This window comes from Apteryx mantelli, chromosome 15 (assembly GCF_036417845.1).
Source record: "Apteryx mantelli isolate bAptMan1 chromosome 15, bAptMan1.hap1, whole genome shotgun sequence".
NCBI lineage: Eukaryota > Metazoa > Chordata > Aves > Apterygiformes > Apterygidae > Apteryx > Apteryx mantelli.
The window spans coordinates 23,829,797-23,850,428 of NC_089992.1; the positions used below are offsets into that span (position 1 = coordinate 23,829,797).

The 20,632-nt window shown below is 57.7% G+C and overlaps 1 protein-coding gene across 1 annotated transcript in view; it reads right to left on the minus strand.

The window, feature by feature from the left end:
• Positions 1-20,632, minus strand: part of CCDC33 (coiled-coil domain containing 33) — a 58,877-nt gene that overhangs the window by 34,002 nt on the left and 4,243 nt on the right. The window contains exons 4-5 of the mRNA XM_067305803.1: positions 6,857-6,916; positions 5,742-5,911 (exon numbers count right to left, since the gene is read on the minus strand). Coding sequence (XP_067161904.1) covers positions 5,742-5,911; positions 6,857-6,916 — 230 coding nt within the window. The remainder of the gene's footprint in view (positions 1-5,741; positions 5,912-6,856; positions 6,917-20,632) is intronic.

Genomic DNA, 20,632 nt, shown 5'->3' on the forward strand with positions numbered 1-20,632 from the left:
GGAAGTCAATTCACAAGATATAAAACTAACCCCCTATTTGTCACCTGTACAAGAAGCAGTTTTGGAAGTGTGGAAATACCCTGGGATCTATAGAAGAAAATCCATCACAAACTCTGCATCCCTTCTCCTCTTTCACATCTTGCACCAGTTTTGCTTCAAGAGCCTAAGAAATAATAAGGATGGGCACATGCTCACAGCACTGCGTACAACCAGAGCAGCCGCGGCACACGGGCAGGCTGAGCTCTCAAACCTGGAAGCTAGAGCCTCCTGCTCTGGTGGAAAGGAAATAATAGAGTCTTTCTAGCTCTAGCTGGAGCTCCAGGTAGCGCACAGCAGCGTTGGGATGGAGCCAACTCTTCCTATCGGTATGAGCCAGATGGGGGGGAAGGTTACTCCTACAAGACAGACCAGGGCCTGTCCTTGAGACACCCCCAAACAGCTCCCAGCCACGGCTCCGCATCGATCCCCTTCCATTTCTCCCTTGCAACCCATCCCCATTTCCACACACCTTCCTCAAAGCTATCGGCTAATGAAAGTTTAATGACCACGCTCCTTTCAAGCTATTCGATCGCTCCCCTTCATCCCCCCTCGCTGTTGCAGAGAGCAGTTTAATGGAGTCCACGGCTCCCTCCCACCATGCTGAAGGCAAGGCTGCTGTGGCCCAACTCCTCCTCTCCTGTCTGGCATAATTGGCCATAGCCGGTTCTGCCTGCAGGATGAGGCACGCGACTGCATCGCATGCTCCCTCTAATCCTGGCCTTTCCTCTCCTTCTCCGCCACTGCAGAGTGCGTTTGGCCAGCACATCAATAATGGATGAAGGAGCACGTCTCTCCTACTTGCTGCGCGAGGCCGGGCTCATCCAGGCCACAGCTGCCCTCTTGTCGCGGGGGACATCGTGCCCTGCTGTGCTCCTCTACCTTCTCTCAAGTGCCCTCAAGTACACCCTTCCCCAGTGAACCAGATGCTCTCCGCAAAGCCCACCTGCTGCAGTGGTCCACAGGAGATAAAGCCATGTTGGCTGGGTCTGGCAGGTAGGAATTAGCAATGTGCTTGCGCCATTCTGGGGGAAAATCAACTCGCCAGTAATGAGCTCTGTGGGGGATTGCTCCACGAGCAACGTGCTCAGAGTCCGAATGAAGCCAGACCTGGGCTGGGGGGTGGGAGGAGGACAGGGAGAACAGGCTGCTCGGGGCCCCCTTCATTAAAGACTTGCCTAAGGATGAGAGAGTGTTCAAAGGAGCTGTGAAGTGGGGGGGAAAAAACAGTACAGCACATGGGGATGTGCTTCAACATCAAATCAGTGGGCTGGGAGCGGGCAGGAAAGGAGAAGATTAGAGATGTTTTGATGTCCCCTCCCTACTTCATGGGTTGGAGCAGCCAGCTCTTGCTGCACCAAAATCACTATAGCAGGGCGGGAGACCCCTTCTCCACCTCCAGCTCTTCCAGGGAGCAGCGCTTCTGTGAAGAGCCGTCTGCAAGCAAAGGGTACCTTGCTATGCAGAGCCATGACCATGGGAAGGTGTGCCCTGGGTAGGGCACAGCTGGGACACACCAAAGAGATGCTTCTCAGATGAAACATCTGCCAGAAGCATGAGCAATACAGAGAGCCTGGGTGGGAAAGGGCAGCGGTCCTCAACCCTCGTGGCACGCGAACAACACTATGAGGGTCTTGCCGGCTGTGGGTAAGAGCAACGTTGGCTCTACCACCAGCGTGAAGAAATGCAGCTGGAAAAAAAAAAGTTAAGTGCTGCGAGGGGCTGTTAGCCAGGACACGGGCAGAGCAACGTTCACGTCCTCACCGCGGCTCTCCCCGTCTCCTCCCGGGGAAGTCGCTTAGCTCTGCCATGCAGTGGGATTAACCAGCCACCCTGCGTCGCAGGTTGGCGATGAAAGCTGAAGACAGACGCCCTCGGGTAGTTATTATACGCAGTATCTAAGCTACAGCACTTGGGCACGCACGTGATAGCATCGCTCCGCAGCCCTGCTGAGCGAGACACCTGGGGCAGGCAACAAAGGGCTTGAAAGCATCCTCCGCTCGCGAGCGCTCGGCGAGGTGCGTGGGGCCTGGCGCTCGTAAATATTTATTCAGCGCTCCAAGGTATCATCTCTGAGCGGGGAGAGGGTTTCGCGGAGGGATAACATTCCAGCAGAGGCAACGGGGCGGTTCAGGCGCATCGTTCGCAGAGCAGAAAAATCAGACGCGACGTGCCGCGGTTTCCAGACCCGAAACACGGGGCCGGCCAGCCAGCCTTGGCGGGGTGGTCCGCGCGGCGCGGGCAACGCTGACCTCCCGTACATGGCCCCGCACATCTGGTGCTGAGCCCTGCAGGCCCCCGTGTAGTTTAGGCAACTAGACACACTTCTGGCCCTTCTGATGGCACAGGCATAAGGGCGATTTCTGAAACGATTCAGAGGGGAAAAGCATCTCCCACCGCCTGCCCCCGCTCTGCAGCTCTCCTGGGACTCAAAGCTTGCAGGAACACCATAATCCCTTGGCTCCCTCCTCCGGGGCAGGGCACCCCGGCTGCAACACGCCGCAAACCGCACTGCCGCCTTGGCCAACCCCTGGGGAAGCAGAGCCCCTGGAGCGCTGCTCTCCAGGCTGGAAGCACAATGGCGCATTCAGCAGAGACCTTGAGTTTCTTTTCTCTCTGCGCTGAAGTGCAGAAACCAAGCAGCGAGAGGCACTTTCACCCCCCGTGCATCTCCTCCGTTAATGGAGAGGCGCCTTCCAAACCAGGCTGCATTGTGCCGTTAATTGCAAGCACACCTGGCTCCGGCATGCCAAGGTCGCTCCTGCATTACACCAGGAGCGATTTATCTGTGTGCACGTGCGTGCTAGGGAGTGAAAAGAGCCGAACGCTCGGCCCTTCTCTGCTGTGAAAATGGAGCAGAGCCCAGCGCAGCAGGAAGCTGATGCACGTCAGCAAACCCATGGGTGCTCCTGCCAGCAGGAATTGGGAGAGATTTCCCACCCGCCAGGCCCCCCGGCCCAGGCTCTGTAAGATGCTGCGAGGATGAGTTTATTTTTGAGGGTGGGGAGGGAGAAACATGCTGGTGCTTGGCCACAGCCACCCAAAATGATGACACTTTAAAGGTGCTGAGAGAGGGGCACTCAGTAAATCAGCATGGCTCAGCTGCGTTTCTAGTTCGGCTTGCAGCAAAGACGCCTCCAACCCACTGCTCAGGAGATCCTGCAGAGGTTTCCCCAAGGGACACAGGGGTGCTTTTACACCCCTCCCACGATGGATTTTGGGACAGTTCCAATGGCCTTGGACACAACTGCCCATGCACGACTGCCCCACCAAAACAGAGGCCACTGCCAGCTATATGGTGGAGACCAAGATCAGCAGCGACTTCAAGCCAGCAGCCACGAAGGCCTGGCGAGGAGCCACGATGCACCTTCCTGCAAGGAGCATGGGACGATGGCAGGTAGCACAGAGGATCGGCATTTGGCCCATCTGCAGATCAGCAACAGCTACTCTTAAAGGCTAGCGCTACCCGTCCGGCTTGCGTTCGGGCTGATTCGGCTCTCCTGACCAGCAGCTGGGGTGGCCCTGGGCTGCTTCGCTGGGAAAGGCTGACACCAGGTCCCCACCAGCACATCCACCAACCTCTTCTTCAGAGCCATCATGTTCCCTGCTCGGAAACCCACCTTTGACCTGCAACATGCCACTCTCCTTAAAAAGCCAGCGCCCCGTAAAACGATAACTAATTCCCTTCTGCCTTGACGCCCTCACTATGGTTACTAAAAGGCCCCTCATGTGTCCTGCATCCTTAACGCCAGCGGGGCTGGAGGGCCCCGTCCCCTCCTCGCCATCACTCCCGCCCGCGGTCTCCCGTTCCCGTGGCAACGCGCTGATGGAGCGGCATCAGGATGCAGAGAGAGACGCAACAATCACACGCCACCCTCGTGCTATCGTTTAGGATATTGATGTTTAAATCTCCCGAGATTAGCCGGGCATAATTGCTTTATGGAAATAGAGACAACTCCTGCGGTGGAGTTACGCGGGCTGTTGGGGGCCAGAGCAGGCTCTTGGTTTGTGCTTTGGCAGGTGGAAAAGCAGCGATGGGGCATCGGAGAGACACAAGTTCAGCTACTGCCTCTGCAGGCAACAAGGGCCATCAGCGGGGCCGTGCCGGAGACGGGCAGCGGAGCAGCCTCTCCGGCCCACGTGGATGGACATATGGTGCACGGACACCCCCAGCCAGGCACAGGTCCCACCAGCCCATTGCAGCAGCTCTCCTGGTCATTCCCATGTCTCTGGAGGAGCATCCATCCCCGCTGGGGACCCGCCAGCACCGGACTGGAGCAGAGGGGGGACCTCAGTGAGGGCAGGGCAGACCCCCTCTCCAAGATGCAAAGGGACAAGCCTTTGCCCGACGGGCTGAGACCACCGGCAGCCCCATGCATACCTTGTCCCCATAAGCAACATCATCCCCTCTCCTACAAGAGCCAATGCAGACGCGTGGGCCGTGGGTGGGGGGCCACTGAGCCCTCCGAGCCATGTGCCAGTCGGATCCTGATGGCCTGCAGATGCCAGTCGGTGACGGCCGACGAAAGCCCATTGCTCTGCAAGCGGCAGACACTGCCAAGCACGGCCCTCGCACAACTCAGCCGCTTTCCCCGATCCGGAAAGTCACGTTGCACCGCAAGCAACCACGCTAATAACCGGCATCCAGCCTCCTGCTCCATAGCTTGGGATTTCCAGCATGGAAAACACCCAGCAAGCAACAGTTTGCTTTACATGCTTGCAGAGTGCCACAAATAGGTTTTTAGAAGGGATTAGGCCAGCTAACATCACCTTGGTCCTTCCCCAGCCGACCCGCGGTGACTCTGCCCCGCTCCCCTCTTGCCAGCCACCCGTACACCCGCCTGGCTCCTGCCCGGCCCTGCTCCGAGCGAGGGGAGGCATTCGGCAACCCAGCGGCAAAAACAGCTGCGCAGAGGCAGCCGTCGACAGCTACGCGCCCCCTTCGCGCGAGGCGGTGCCGGATTTGCTCTGCCCCCGGCAGGGCTCGGGGATCCCACCTAGGCACCAGCGCTAGCAGAGCGTCCTCCCTCTTAGCGCACACCAAAGCACGGCCGGCTAATTGAGTCCCCTGACACATGCATAATGCACGAGGAGCCAACTCCTCCCTACCCCGGCATCCTGTTTTATTTATTAAAATGCTCTTTTATTTATCATGAGATCATCTCCAGACCCAGGCAGCGTTACCCTGTGGATTCTTTGACATCATTTTATACTTTCAATATTACCAACACTTTCTTCCCAATGCTCCGGTAATGCGAAGCGCCCCGTCCTCTGGGTTCCCCAGCATTATTTTATGCATCTCACGGCATCGGCGAGGAGTCCCGGCTCCTCTGCCCACACCGAGGTCCTGTCCCAGCCCGAGATGCTCAGATCTCCCCTCCTTGGGCTGCAGGGAGGAGGACGGCAGGCGCCTTCCTCCGAGCCAGGAGGATTCAGGTCAGCGTCCAGCACGACGGCGAGGTTTCAGCCTTGCCAGCCTGAAAGCCGGACCTCGACATCCGGCAGAGGCAGAGACCTGGGCTCTCGTGACAGCCACCGCTCCGTCCAGAGCGCGCTGCCCTCGCGCCTTGCTGCCGCAGAGGCTTCCTTCCGCGGGTGCGCTTGCTCCGTTTGGGGCAAGACACAGGCGGCCCCGACGCCAGCCCCTTGCCAGCCCCACGGGCTCGAATCCCGCTCGCCCGGTCCCTCCGCGAGCAGGTACTCACACGACGACGTACGGCCGCGGCGCCGTGCCCGCCTGGGGCGCCGGCAGGTTGCTGGCGCCGTGCAGAGTGACGGTGATGGCCTCCTTCCCCGCGTGGGCCACATGTCGCCGGCCACGGGCCGCCTCTCCTTCCTCCTCCTCCTCCTCTTCCCCGGCGGGCGACTCCGGGACCTGCCGGCAGCGAGCGGGAGAGACGTCAGGGCCGGCGGCACGGCCGGCTGCCTCCCACCAGGCCCCGCGGAGAGCGGATCCACGCAGCACCGTTTGGCTCCCTCCTGCTCCACCCGGACCCCTCCACCGCCCCCCTTCTAGTCGCACCGGGAATTTTTGCAATTTAAGGACTCTGCAGGAATTGGGATCGCAGCCTAATGCCGGGCAAGCAGAGCAGAGAGATGGCTCCCCCCGCCCCCGCTCATTAATTCGCACCAGCTGATGTGATAAAACACAGCAGAGCTGCAAGCTGCTGTTTTCCACCCGTGGGGGGACCGTCCCCGAGTTCGGCACAGCCCGCGCGGGCCGGCGTTTCTCCTCCCAGCTGCTCCCGTCTGGCCCCGCGGGCAAGCCTGCACCGTGCCACCAGCAAACGCCAAGGGGATCGAACCCAAAGGCGGAACAGCCGCCGCGGCGCCTACAGCATTTAGGGCTCTGGGTTCGGTCACAAGTGGCACGAGCACGGCGTTCTCAGCTCAGCCCTACGCCACTGCATCTCTAAGGCGGGCGCCCGGCCCTTCGCTGCTGCCGCGGTTCACGCGCCCGCCGAGACGGCCCCGAGCGCTCCGCCTGGAAGCGGGGATGCTCCCCAGCATCACCCGGCAGCGCAGCCAGATGAGGTGCTAATGAAAACCGGACCAAAGCCGCCCTCATTTGCAAGTCGAGGTGGCACAGGGATTTTCCCTCGGCCTCCCCACTGTGCTGAAAGCAGAGAGAATAACCCGGAGGAGGACAGCTTCCCAGTGGGGCTGGCCGGAGCTGGCACCCGTGCGGGAACCCAAGGTCGCGTCTCCTGCAGCCGGTTGCGGCTCTGACGGTGGCTCCTCAAAGCCAAGAGGGCAACCGTGCCTGCCTGCCCCAAGCCGGGGCCGAGCAGAGAGCTGCTCCACACCTCCCACGGCTCACCGGCACCGCTCGCTCCTCCCGCTCCGACGTCCGGCTGCAGCTGGGCCGCAGCCGCGGCTCCTATTTGGAGACCACCAAGGAGGCAGAGGCCGGAAGAGCAGGTCCCCGGGGCGCGGGGGAACGGCTGCTGAGCACGAGGCGCACTGAGCCGACAGCACCTGCCGCACGCCAGCGGCCCCAAAACGCAGCAAGGAGAGCCTGAGCCACCCTCTGAGCGCGGCCCAGCGCCGCGGCACGCCTGCGCAGGACCCCAGGCCCGCAGGAGAAGAGCTAGCGGGCGCCGAAGCCCCCCGCGCACCCGCCGGGCTCCGCAGGGCGGCACCTGCCCAGCCCAGGGCTTAAATCACTGCAGGCCACTCTCCACAAGCCGCTCCGGCAGCTGGCCTCTCCGAGCCCCGGGCTTGCAAAGAGCCCCACCGTCGCTCGCGCGCCCTTCAAAGCCGGGGAGCAGGTTTTATAAAGCAGCGCCCCGCTCCCAAAGGGTTAAAACCCGATCAGCACCGCAGAGATCGCAAACTGCCGGAGCAAACCCACCCGCCCGCCGCGCGTCCTTCCCACCGCAAGGGGTTAACGCAGCCTCACCGGCCTAGCAGCTACCCCCTTCCTCCACCCCCCCACCCCGGGCTTTTCAAAACCCGCGCGTGCAAATCCCCTCCGACACGTGTCTTTGGCTCCAAACTCTTTAACGAGGGGCTTGTTCGTCCCAAGCCCTCTGCTTTGTCTCCCCCAGCACCGTCTCGCTTCAGCGGAGCCGCTGGCATCGGCCCGGCAGCCGGCGCGGGGGGAGCCACCCGCCAACACGTGACCGCTGCGGCATCGCCACCCCCAGCCCAGCCACGGGTCCTGCCCGCCGCGGGGATAAACATCGCGCAAAGGGCAACCGTGCCGAAGTGCTTGCTGGTCTCCACACCGAGGGGAAAGCAGAAGGCGGCGGGGAAAAGAGCGTGAGGCATTTATGGGGTTTTGGGGGGGAAAAAGCTGAAAACAAAAATAACGGAATCTCTTCCCTTCCAGACGGGAGGAATTCAGGCAGCTACACGATGTTAACCACCGGGCTGAGGCCCAGGCAAATACACCACAGTCCTTCCTAGAGACACCAGGGAGAGGTGCCAAATCATGCGCAAGCCCCATTTTGCAGGTGGGGAAACTGAGGCACAGAGAAAGCAGTGGCTTTAACCGAGGTCTGCTGTGCCGTGAAGAGATTCGTCCCGACCCTCGGACGGAGCAATCTCCCTCCTGCTCCTGCACGCAATCACGGTGCAGGCTTCCTTTCTGCTTCGGCTTCTTTGCTTTGGGTTTCTGCATTCAGATATTGAATTAATTTCTTAGCAACATTAATTTACGGGTTCGCCTTCCAGCGTCTCGCTCACGTGCCCGTTTCAGATCGAAGCATTTACACCGCTCTCGGCTCAAGCTCGCGCTGCGTGGGCCAGCCTTCGGCCTCGAGAGGCAGGGCGTCCGCGCTGGGCGCCGGCACCGCAGCGGCGGGCGCTCGGAGAGAAAGTGGGGGCGGATGCAAAGTCACGCGATCGCCGACGGAGCCGCTGCGGTGGGGGGGTACATCTCCTTCCCGTCTCAGCTCCAGCCCCCCACGGAGATTATCCCCCCCAGCCTGAGGCGGGCCGCGGCGGCGTTGATGGCGAGGGAAATTGCAGGGCTCCCTGACCCGACACGAGATTTTACCCGTCGAGTCACCCCCGCCACGCACACACGCTCCCACCCGCGGCAGCTGGAGCTGCTCTGCCGCCTCGTGCCCCAACCCTAGAGCTCAGCTGCCTCCAGCCCTGGCCTTGTACCATCCCTCCCAGGAAGCTGGATAGCTCGGATAAATCTCACTTTCCTTCAAGCCACCCATCTCCAGATGACAGGTCTGCAAGCAAGAAGGCGTCTTCACGGTCACCCTGAGGGCAGCAGAGCCGATCTCCGGAGCGGAGATCACCTTCCCCCCCTGCTATTTTCCCTTCTTGCTCACCAAACCCTCCAGGACACAGGGTTGGCTTGTCCGTGCTCATCACTGCCCCAGACCTCAGCTCCCTGACACCTTCCTAAGGCGTTTCCTAAACACGTCTCTGGAAAGAAAGGAAGAGGAGGTTGGGAGACCAGGAATATTAGCACAAAAAAAGAAAAGCATGATTCCCCCCACCCCCCATCACAACATCTGCACATAGGGAAAACCGCAGGACGGAGCAGCAGGGCAGAAGCTCTCTCCCTGGGGAACCCGAACTCCTTCCAAGAAAGCATCTGCTCAGGCTTTGGCTCTCCGTGTCCCTGCAGCAGGACACGGACATTTCCTAAAGACCTGGGCACATTGCCAGCTAGGGTATGTGGCAGGACGCTTGCGCTCTGCGTCCCAGCGCCAGCAGACCCTGGACGTGCTGGGCTCCTCACGGGGGACGAGGACGGGTGCCCACCAGCATGGCAGCCGCAAGGAAGGGCTGTCAGGGCAGGGGAGGGGAAGGCTGGGGAAGCCTTAGCGCATGCACAAGCCTGGAGGAGGTACGTAGCATCTACCCTCGTGCAGCTTCCAAAACGAGGATGACAGCTTCCTACTTTGCCTGTGTTAAACGCAGCACAAATGCTTTCTGGAGAGCCCCAGACGCTCAAAAAAAGCCAAGTCCGGAGGAAATCCAGCCAGCTAGACCAACGCAGCCAGCGAGACGTGAAACAACCTTCAGGCCTCGTTCTTAATTACGAGGGAGACATCGGCGCTCCCTGACGGGGTCCACCAGAGGCTGCGGTGGAAGAACCTCGGCACCTGCAGCGACGAGGCCAAGACGAGCTGGCTCAGCAAGGATGAAGGAGGGAAAAGGCACACAACCTCAGGCTTCTTGTGCCCCCTCTTATCCATGCTAATTCAACTTGCCAGCAAAGGCACCAGGGACACAACTGACTTTCATTAAGGGTTGTTTTCAAGAAGGGTTTGGGAGACTCGCTGACCCAGCTTCATTTATTGATTAGGCTGTGCTGGCTATAACCAATTAGCAAGACAAAGTCGCCCAGTACCACGGATGGTTTAACTTATGGGCACAGCAAGCTGTGACACTGGATTGATATACGACTCCCCATATTTACAGCTCAATTTCAGTATTTCTGGACATTTCCCCCCCATTTTCTTTCACAATCCACATAACAGAAATCCTGAGCCCCCCGACAGCTTTCTGAGTGCACATCTTCGTAGCCATCACTTGCATTTACACACGCCTGAAAAGCCACGTGCATTTTACCGCTGGCAGCAAAGGTGCAGCACGACGGTTAGCAGGGGCTTTAATAGAAAATTCACAAGCAGTTAAGCTAAGCAGAACTCGACGTGAGAACAAAACATTTTAAAAATAGCAGGCACGAACAATGCCAGACTTAGCAAACAGCTCTGAGAAGCCGGTACCCAAAACCCTCAGCAGGATTGCCATTAACTACAGAAAAATACAGCCGCTGCTCAAAGCCAGGGCGATATTCCTCCCGAAAGGAGGGCGCCTGTAGTTCCAGGTAGAACTCCCACGCTCGTTTTTCCATATCTTAGTGTGAAGCAAAACTACTCTGTACCTGCCAAATCAAGTGCTCTCAGGGAGGAGGTTTCAACTGGTGGCTTGCAGAGCCAGAGGAAAAAAAGTCCATGTCCCCTGCCAGGGTCTTGGGAAGAGGATTAAGAAAAACAAACTGGTGTCAAGGGGCTGGGATTTATTACACAGGGGGCTGCAAATTGAAATTTGGGGGGGGGGGGGGATTGCAGGGTCACCGAGCAGGAGGGAAACAGTGCTGGCATGTGGCGAGCGCGGGCGAGCCTGGCCCTGGCCGCCGGACCCCGGGCTGGGAGCCGGCACCGGGACACGACCGGCTGCAGCACCACGAGCCAGCAGTGGCTTCGGTCAGTGACGCTCAGCCCGGCGACACGGGGCAAGCTGTCAAACACAACCCGCGCACATGGAGCCACGACCCCAATCGCTAGGCTGCTCGGAGGCAGGCGATTCGGAGAACAGGCTCTATTAGTCATCTCCGGCCACGGGAGACGCTTTTGCAGATGGAACAACGCTGCTGTGACATTAGCATTAAAGACGCTTACTCTGCCGCGAGATCAATACCGGACTAGTGCTTCACAAAACACCTCTTCACTGATTCAGCCACCGGGACTGGCTGTGAGTCACCAGTGAAAGCAGCACCAACACCCTCGCTTTATGCCATGCCAGGATCTGGGGGGGCTGTCAGAGGTCTGAACCCACCGCATGGCTCACGCCTGCGTTTTAGAGGGAACCCAGCTCTAATACAGCCGTATTTAAACTTGCTGCTGGGACTACAGATTGCCTCTCAGCAGTAACATCCGCGCTGCTTGCTTCCCAGATTTCCACGGAGAGGTGACTTGGCTCGACTCCCTCCCTCGCACCCCATCCTTGCCAGCTTCCCCGCATCCGCCGAGCCGTCCGTCGTACCCTTGCACCCGCTCAGGGGCTGCGGCGCTCAGCTGGCAAAGCCCGCGGCGAGGGCGGACCGAGGGGAGCGCAGATCGTGTCCCCGGGACACCAGCGCGGGGTTAAGCTCCTGGTGGCCCCTCAGAGCTACACAGGACCCCCGGGAGCATCGCTAACTCCGCAGGTGCTTGGGCATCTCATGCACCATCCTGGCCTGCTCCCACGCAGCTGCCGTCACACCTGAACCCCGAGCAGCCCGTCAAGCACTCCTACCAGCAAGTATTAATTATTCACACCACAGACCCACTGCTTGCGAGGAGGTTGATTAATGGGGCCTGGGCTGCCATCATCGTAATTTGTTTTTCTATCAACTCTATCATCGCTAAAGTAGCACCAGCCCCTCTGCGCACAGCCAAGATTAAATTGCTTCTGGCTCGAGGATGACACCGCATAAATAGCCTCTGGAGCCCAGTGTTTAGTTCAGCCCTGGCTGCTGGAAAGCCGGGGCAGCCTCGGCCAGAAGCCAGCGTGGTGACCTCCAGGCCCACCAGTGCTACACAGGCCTGAGCAGCATCACCATCAGATGCCTCCACCCCAGGTTCAGCCTGGTTGGCTGCATCAGGCTGCAGCTGGGGGCATTTGGCCCTCACGCAGGAGAAGATCACAGTGATCTCCCCAAGGCACATCCAGCCCATGGCATGCAGGATGCTCCTTGAAATTCAGTGCTCTCGTGGGTGGGATGGCACAAGAGCAGAGACAAGTGCCCAGGGCTGTGGACATGCAGCACTGACCTCCTCCCCACTGAGCAGGGCCCTGCTAGTGCTCCTCAGGATGGTGCAACACACACCTGATGCATCGCTGCTCTCTATGAGAAGATACCAGGCTGCTGCTGGCCACTAAGGCAGCCCACACTATAGGGAGGACCAGGACCCTCCTGGCCCTTCAAAACAAGCATCCCCAAACCCTCAGGCCCCCTTGCAGCAGCACTGGGCTCCTGTCCCTGTTAAAGCCAGGACCTACATTCCCACGCAGGGCAGGTGCTGCGGGAACAGGGACAGCTTGCCTGAGGGCTGCTCGCCTCTGGTGGGAGTGCTTACAACCCAGAGCTCCTCCCTGCCCCTGGCAATTTATGAGCAGCTATTGGGAACGTGTCAGCTTTATCCTCCTCCTGAGACTCCATAAAATAATAGTTGGCTCCATGAGTGAAGATGGACTGGGGCTGGTGCGAGTTTTCTTACATGATGTCTCCCCAGGCTCCTTTCAAATTTCCGTATGCTGCTAAACGGGGAAGGTAGCGGGCTGAAGAGCGCCACAGCGCTCACACACTTCCCCTCCATCGGGGAAGGGGAAGCAGCATCTGCCGCAGAGCAAGCGCTCAGCCCGGGCCGCTGCACGCAGGAGCCGTGGGAAGAGCAATGGGCTCCAGCATGGGGGAAGAGGGGGCTGTGCAGTGGCTCGGCCCCCCAACTCCCTCCAGGAACCGAACGCCACCTCGTTAGGTAAGATGCATAACAGGTTAGATTAACACTGTGCAATTTGGGATATGAACCAAGGCAGCCAGGCTGGGCTGGGGCAAGACCAGACTATTACAGAGCCAAGGTGGCCTAGGGCACATGTGGCCACCCGGAGTCCCTTGGGGACCTGTAGCACATCCCAACAGGTCCAGGTGCACCTCAGCACTGGCCCTTACAGCTCCTGCAGCCAAGGTCTGAGCCGGGCTGGAGCAATACCAACACCAAGGCATCCTGCAACACAGCATGGATTGGGAAAAGAAGGGTCATCACAGCCTCGGGACTCTCCCAGGAGAGCCAGGAAGGGGCTGCGAGGCTAAGCTGCAGCTTGCCCCAGGACCTGGCCTGCTTGGGCTGATGAGGAGAGGCTGAGAGAGCTTGGCCTGTTTAGTTTGGAGAAGAGAAGGCTGAGAGGAGATCTTATCAATGTGTACAAGTATCTGAAGGGAGGGTGTCGAGAGGATGGGGCCAGACTCTTTTCAGTGGTGCCAAGCGACAGGACGCGAGGCAATGGGCACAAACTGAAACACAGACACTTCCATCTTAACATGAGGAAAAACTTTTTCACTGTGAGGGTGACAGAGCACTGGAACAGGTTGCCCCGAGAGGTGGTGGAGTCTCCTTCTCTGGAGATATTCAAAATGCGCCTGGATGCAATCCTGTGCAATGTGCTCTAGGTGACCCTGCTTGAGCAGGGGGGTTGGACTAGATGATCTCCAGAGGTCCCTTCCAACCTCAGTGATTCTGTGATTGTGAAAGCTGCTGGGGGGCCCCAGCTGAGGCGCTGGAAGCAGGGACATTGCAAGGGGATGCACTGACCTCCCCAGATCCCCAAATTCTTCCCAAGTCGCCCAGCACAAAGTACATTAAAGCCTGTATCGCCATGGTCGCAAGGGACCGCTCTGCTGCAGAGCGCTGAGGAGGCCCCTGGGATAGCGCAGCATCTCCCGATAACAGGGGTGACGAGGGGCGAGTGGCCAGTTAACGACCCATCAGCTCCGTAATGGGCAGCAGACAAGCACAGACCTCCAGGCAGAGGGAACTGGTGCCGGGGGATCTTTTTACACATCATCAGGCAACAAAACAGGGTGAAATATGGGCTTACAGGCAGTGGCACAGCCCAGCAAGGACTCAGCAGCCGATCAGCAAGCAAACAGCTGCCTCGGCCACATCAGCCTTCTCCCGACACGCTGCACAAGGGTGAATTTCCTTTCCCAAATCCAGAGGCTCAGAGACACGATGGGGACAGAGGAAATAGCGCTTGGCAAGGATGAGAAATGCAGCTCAAAGGTTGGGCCCTTGCTCAGAGTGGGGAGACATGTTGCCTCCCGCCAGAGCGTGCGGATGCAAGATGCATCACCAGCAGAGAATGGCCAGATGCCCTTCTCCGCTCGCGATGCTCGGACAGGCTGGGAGACCCTGCCCCGGACCGCAGGGCCTCTTCCGATGCGCAGCTTCGCTTCAGCCCTTGTCAGGACGCAGATCTGGCTGCCAGACCGGCTCCCTCCAAAGCCCGAAGAGGGGCAGATACGCCACATCCGTGTCAGTTCGTCCTCATCTCTTCCCCGCTGCAAACATCAGCGGCTCCTAGTCCGTCTGCCCCACTCTCAAAAGCAACTGGAGCCTCGGCGCTAATCAGATTGGAGGCTGTGAAATCGCATTTGAGGCTCTATTAATGCATAGCTGGCATGACACAGGCCCCGGCCTGTCTCCAATGAACAAAACAAGGAAAGCAATCTAGCCGGGGAAAACGCGTCTCCCGGAACAAGCTCGGGGGAGTCGACCAAAAGCAATTACAGCTAAGAGGAAGATTAAAACAGTATCAGCACTATTCTTCCTCTGACCCCAGCTCCCACCCACCGGAGAGAAGCACCAGCTACCCAGAACGGCAGCCCCAGGCTGCAACCCTTAAAAGGCGGCTCGGAGGCTGATGTTTGAAGGCTGTAACTGCAGCGGCGCTCATCTCCCCCGCCTTTCTGTTCAAAGCAAAGGGTTTTCGCACTGCAATGATCTTTACGCATCAGCTAAATGACCCTCCCGTGGCTGGAAGAAGGGCTTGTGCAGAGCCGAACCGCACCGGCAGCACGGGGAGGTGTTGCTGCCTTGGGGCCAGCTACGGGGCCGCCGATACCTTCTCCGCTCCTGGCCGAGCGCTCTCCTCCCCAGTGCCCGTGGCAGCGGCTGAGGAGCCGCGGAGGGAGGACGCAGCCCCACGTGCTCGAGTGGGGCACGTCCGGGCTGTGCTTCGATAGGGCAGTGGCTGCAGACAGGCAAGAGGAAAAGCACCCGGGAGGGGAGGCGCAGCTCCCCCGTCCCGCGATAACAACGCTCTCCCAAGCCGACCTCCGCAACTCCAAGGCGGCACAAGCCTTCCCGACAGCGGCTGCCTGCTCTGTGCGAGAAAGCTTGGTCTTTCTCCGTAAGTAAATTTGAACTAAGCACAGATACTAGACCCCTACGATGAGCAGCATACGGACAGAAGAGCCTCTGCCATTAAAAACAGCCCCCAGGACAACACAGCGGGCAGTGCTCTGGGTCCAAGCCTGCCCCACTGGGGCTGAAGCCCCCAGTCCGGGTCCAAGGATGCTCCATGGGGATTAAAGCCCCTCGTCCAGGTCCAAACCTTCCTGAACCAGAGGAGCTAGCATGCGCCTGGCTTTTCATTTGTGTAAACTCAGAAGTGTATTTTCTCTCTCCAGCAATCCTGCAAAGGCTCTAGACTCTGGCAACGGCTGATCAAAACAGAGCAGGAAGATAAACAGACTTATGGTTGGAGGACTTCGGTTTCGCTGGTGGCCCGAGGCAGTTACAGTTCTTTAAGCAAACCCAATTGTCTCACAAGGGTATTTTACGACATCTTTATGCAGCAGGTTCAAGCCACCCTTCAATGAAAAGCACTAAGCAAGCAAGCAGTTAAAAACCCCAATAGGTCCCCAGCAAAACAGAAGCTACACAAAAGGAAGAAAAGTGAAGCAAAAAAAGCAAACACTGTTTTATTCATCATTTTATCCCTGCCAGTCTGAGCACACGTCTGCCTTCCCCACTGCTCCATTAACACCGCGATTGCTGCAGGGAGACAGCGCGGCTTTTCTGACTTGTAAATGTCATTTGCAGAGCCCGGGTGATTTTCCCTGGTTTGGGCCGAGCTTGATTTTTTCTTTTTCTTTTCTTTCTTTCTTTTTTTTTTTGCCAAGTTGTTTCCTCGAGGGGGCCCTGCGGGAGCTCATTAGAGATCACACGGAGGTTTTAGGGAGCCGGGAGGGCGGGTTGGTGCTCTCCCCCCCAACAACACTTCCACCGGCATGTGAAGACAAGTGGAATTTTTCGAGGACGACTTCAAGCCGATTTCCCCAGAGAGCCCTGCTGCCACAGTCCGGGAATCCCTTTGGGCTAAAATTTGCTGAATTCATTTCATTCCATTTATGCAGAAAACTCCCAATTCACCTGTCATATAATTAAATGGGCTTACAGCCCAGCACTCCCATTGTCTGCTCCATTAGGAGAGTTTTACACTTTCTATATTCGTCAGTGGCACTAGTGCAATTTCCTTCCCCCCACCTCTTTTAAAAGGGAGCAATTTTCTCTTTTTAACCCCATTTGCTTTTCCTCATAAAGGCAGACATTTGACACTTAAAGGGACATGATTGCTTAAATTGCAGGAATTAGAGCTAGCAGACGCTGTTCGCTCCTGCAAGTCAATATGAGATATTTCCTCAGAGCATGCAAGGAGTTTGTGCTTTTCAGATAAGTGAATCAAGAAATGGCTTTGAAAAACCTCCTGAGGATCCGTCTTCCAGATCGCGCTGTTAAGAGAGCCCCTGCTTAAATTTCTTTGCTCCATTTCATCTAAGGAAACATGAATTGCCATTCTGCATCAGCCCATTTCTAGCCTTTCAGATGCCAGACTTCACCCCATGCCCATCCAGGAAGGGGGGAGCACAAAGAAGGAGAACCAGACTTTTTGATCAAGCAATGCAGTCTGACAGCCTCAGCTCCCCTCTGCATTATTTCATTAAAACATGTCACTAGGACCATACATTTTCACACCAACAAAATCTTTTGGACAAAGCTACTCAGCAAAGCATCCAAGCGGGATTTAGGTTTCAACTGTTGTGTTTTGCTTTGAGCAACCCTCCACCAACCTGCAGCCTCCACTTCCACGTCTCCCCATGGTCTTCTCCCATAAAAATCAAGTCTTACAAAAAAATAATTAAATCAGAGCTATGCAAAAAGGATCCCAAAGCCATTTGCTGCCTTTTGCACACCACATGCTCTGGTGCTGAGCGCGGAGCCAGCCTGGGCTTCCCCCTCTGCCAGATCATCAGCTCGCAGGAAGAAAGGCAGATTTGGGGACTTTCACGTTTCCAGCCGAAAGAGCTTCCTGCCTGACACCCCAGCTTCCGAAGAAAGCCAGCGCTTCCCATCCGAGTCCCAGAGAGCCGGGCCGTGTTTCCGCCAGAGGCGCGAGGGCCAGCGCAAAGCATCACCGCCACGGCGAGCCCCTCCGCCTCTGCCGGAGCCCCGATGAACCCATCACGGAGCGCTCCTCGCTCGCCTGACAGCCGCTCAAAGCCCGACAAATTGCTCGGCGGAGCGGCGCCATTCATCGCGGCCGCACCCGGGGGGCCTCCGGCGAGCCCTGCCGCCAAAGTTTGTTTTTCAGCCTCATTGGGCTGGCGGCGAATCCAGGCGGCTCTCAGCCTCGCTTTTCTCCGGCGGCGCGGTGACACCCCTGACAGGTCGGGGAGAAAGGGCTCGGTCCCCTGCGACCCTTGTTGTGACAGGCGCCGTCATGGCATGAATGACGGATGGGCGACAGCGTGCTATTCATCACCCCCCAACACCGCCCTCCGCCCCCGCTGCTCGGGCGGTGGGAAGGCAGAAGCTTTTGCCCACAGAAAAGGCTTTTATCACCCAGCAAGACAGGGCACATTAGGAGCACCTCCGCCTTTCCGCATCCCGTCCCCAGCACCTGCATCCTCGCTCTGCTGCTCCTCCCAGCTAGAACCTGCAGAGCACCAAAATGCAATAGCCTAAAGGAGCCCCCACCCACCCCAGCTGGCATAGCCAGCCTTGCAGACAGGCTCCTGGCCCACATTAGCTAGAGACAACTTGAGATATCGAGGAGAAGCCAGTCCAGCTGCCTTTACAGCACATGTGCTGGGGCTGGCATCTCTGCAAAGGTGGGCTTTCCTTTGCCCTGAAAGGCTGCAAGAACTGGATACACAGTTCAGTTCCCAAGCCTGCCAGATGTCTCCTCCCATCCACACCCAAAACATGGTGAGAAGAGGACTTTGGAAATTACAGCTTCATGCACTAGAAAACCCCAGCCTAAAACCCCAGCTAGTGCTAAAAAAAAATAATCAGTCCAGCTGATCTGTTTTGGCTAAGACTCCCACAGGTGCAGGTAACCTTTGTGCCTGAAATGCACTTGGCACTTAGGAGTCACTATTTTACTTTCCTCATCCTGCTTAAAAAAAAATTAGAGAAGTGTCCTTGATCCTGGTGAACTTCCTCCCCTGTGCCTGGGACATCTGTATTGCACCAAGTTGCTTCACCCTCGTGCTCTGCTAGAGGTTGTTTCGCATCCCATCAGCACTGCCTTGCACATGCTCGTGGCTTATGCAAGGCTCACGGACACCCTGACCAGTCAGGCACCCAGCAGGGTCCCCTCATCACAGAAAGCAAGATGAAGGTCCTTGGAGCAGGACCTTCCCCCTCATTTCTACAGAGCCCAGACCAGCAGCCCTGTTTCCCCCACCTCCTGCAGCACATGCTGCTGGAGATGGTCTTCTCCCTGGCATTAGCTCCAGCACAGAACAGCTACTGGTGCTCACTGCAAGAAGCTTGCGCCTGTTGATTGCTGCATCTTACTCAGCTGCTTGGTACCAAAGTGCTAGTGCAGGCAAGGCAGCACACAGTCCCCCGGTAAACAGGAGAGACCGAGGAGGAACGCAAGCTGTGTGGAAACCCATTTGTTTGATGAAGAAAGACTGTGATTCCTTGTACCCTGACAGCAACAGATTGCTGTACTGGGATGGGCGCCTCACTGCCAGCTGGTCCAGAAAGACTGGAAACAAACCATCTTCTACAGGCTGGCAACCAAATCCCACTGCCAAGGAGATCTCCAAAAGCTGGCTGCTTCTCCCTAGCACCAAACGTGTAGACCTCCTGGAAGTGAAACAGGGACGGTTCCCTGAGGAAGGGACCTGCTAAAGCTGACCCTAGGGCCAGGTCCCCTGAACCCTGCACGCACACATTATCATCTGCTCAGTGCTGTGCCCAGGTGCTGGGGCAATTAGGAAGCTGTCAGGCTCTGCAACACACACCAGGCATTTGAGCAGCCAGCAGAGCCTCCCAGTTCGTGCCGAGGAATACATTATCCCCAGGTTGCAGCGAGAGGAGAAAATCATTATCCCCACGCCTTGGCTTTCCTGGTGGCGCTCAGCACTCATCCATCACACTTGCATAATCGCTGGCCCCCACCATCCTGCAGCTGGGAGATGCTCTGCACAAAGGCAGCAGCAAGTGACAGGTCCCCCAGCTCTGCCCACCGGGATGGGTGCATGCACCCTTGCCATTTGAGCAGGCAAAACTCAAGGATGTGACACCCGGCATCTGGACCACACACCCAGCTCGTGCCCTGCCAGCTCCCTGCCACCGCTGACATTTCCCAGCTGCTGGGGAGCGAGCTGACAGCTGCCAGAGCAGCACCTACAAACCCACCATCCATCACCACCACCAGCCTGGCTCTGTCAGGCTTCCCCGGCCCCAGCAGGACCCACTCCATCACCAACAGCTCTTCTCCTGGCAGTTCCCATGTTTAACTCTCCCGGGACCCCCCACGTTGCACAGGATCTCTTTGCTCAAACAGCAGCCCAGGATGGGAAGGGCTCACCGTGACCAGCAGAGACACCTGGGCTCTGAGCTGTCACCCCCACCATGCCCTGGCATTACACACTTGCCAGCCGCTTGTTCACCCAATTCATCGCTTGTCCGACTCTGGGAAGAGACACAGGCTCTACAGCTTCAAGGGAGACAGTTTTACAGAGCCGGATTCAGGAGCAATCAAGCACCTTAACAGGGAGACCTGAAGGAGCAGGTAGGAAGCGATGAGACAGGCACAAGCCAGAGTAGCTCATCTCCACACCCAGAGTCCACAACAGAGCAGCATCAGCAAGCAACGTCAAGACCCTCAGGTACAGGCTACCAAGAGCCAAAACAGCTCCCGGACTGGCAAGCAACTCGCTTAAGTGCCAGGAGCCAGTCAAGCACTGGGCTTTCCATGGCAGGCAGCACATTTTGGGCAAGCAAAGTGCCCTGGCTCACTATCCGCTGCAAGCAGCAGGAGAGTCTGGCTCTGTTCACTCAAGTTCCTCCAGGATCATCTTTGTCCACTTCAACTCTCCCAGGGGGGCACAAAGTTAACATATACCCCCCTCCTAGCTTTTAGTTTTTAAATAAAACCATCCTGGCAAATACTTCCAGAGTGACATCAGCACAAGGTGATTTATTGCTGCTTTAGCTCACTGCATTCCCCCTGGGGGCCCAGGAGCAAGGGTAGGAATCGCATCTGCTAATGCCTCGCTTTGCACCCCCTGGCCCAGCTCTGCACACGCTCAGCCCCGCTGCCGTAACTTTCTCTGCAATCACTCCGCTGCTGCGCTGATTACTATCGATTTCTGTTGCCTTTCCATCATTCAGAAGAGTTAACGTCTAGACGTTTGCTGAGCAGACTCAATCAGGCCTCACTAATAATCATTTTGTCCAGTGAATTTTTAGCTTATGGGAGCGAGGGGGGGCACATGTTCCTAGTGGAGACCACCTCCACTTTAAAATCAAGAAAGGTCAAATGCTGCTAAAGA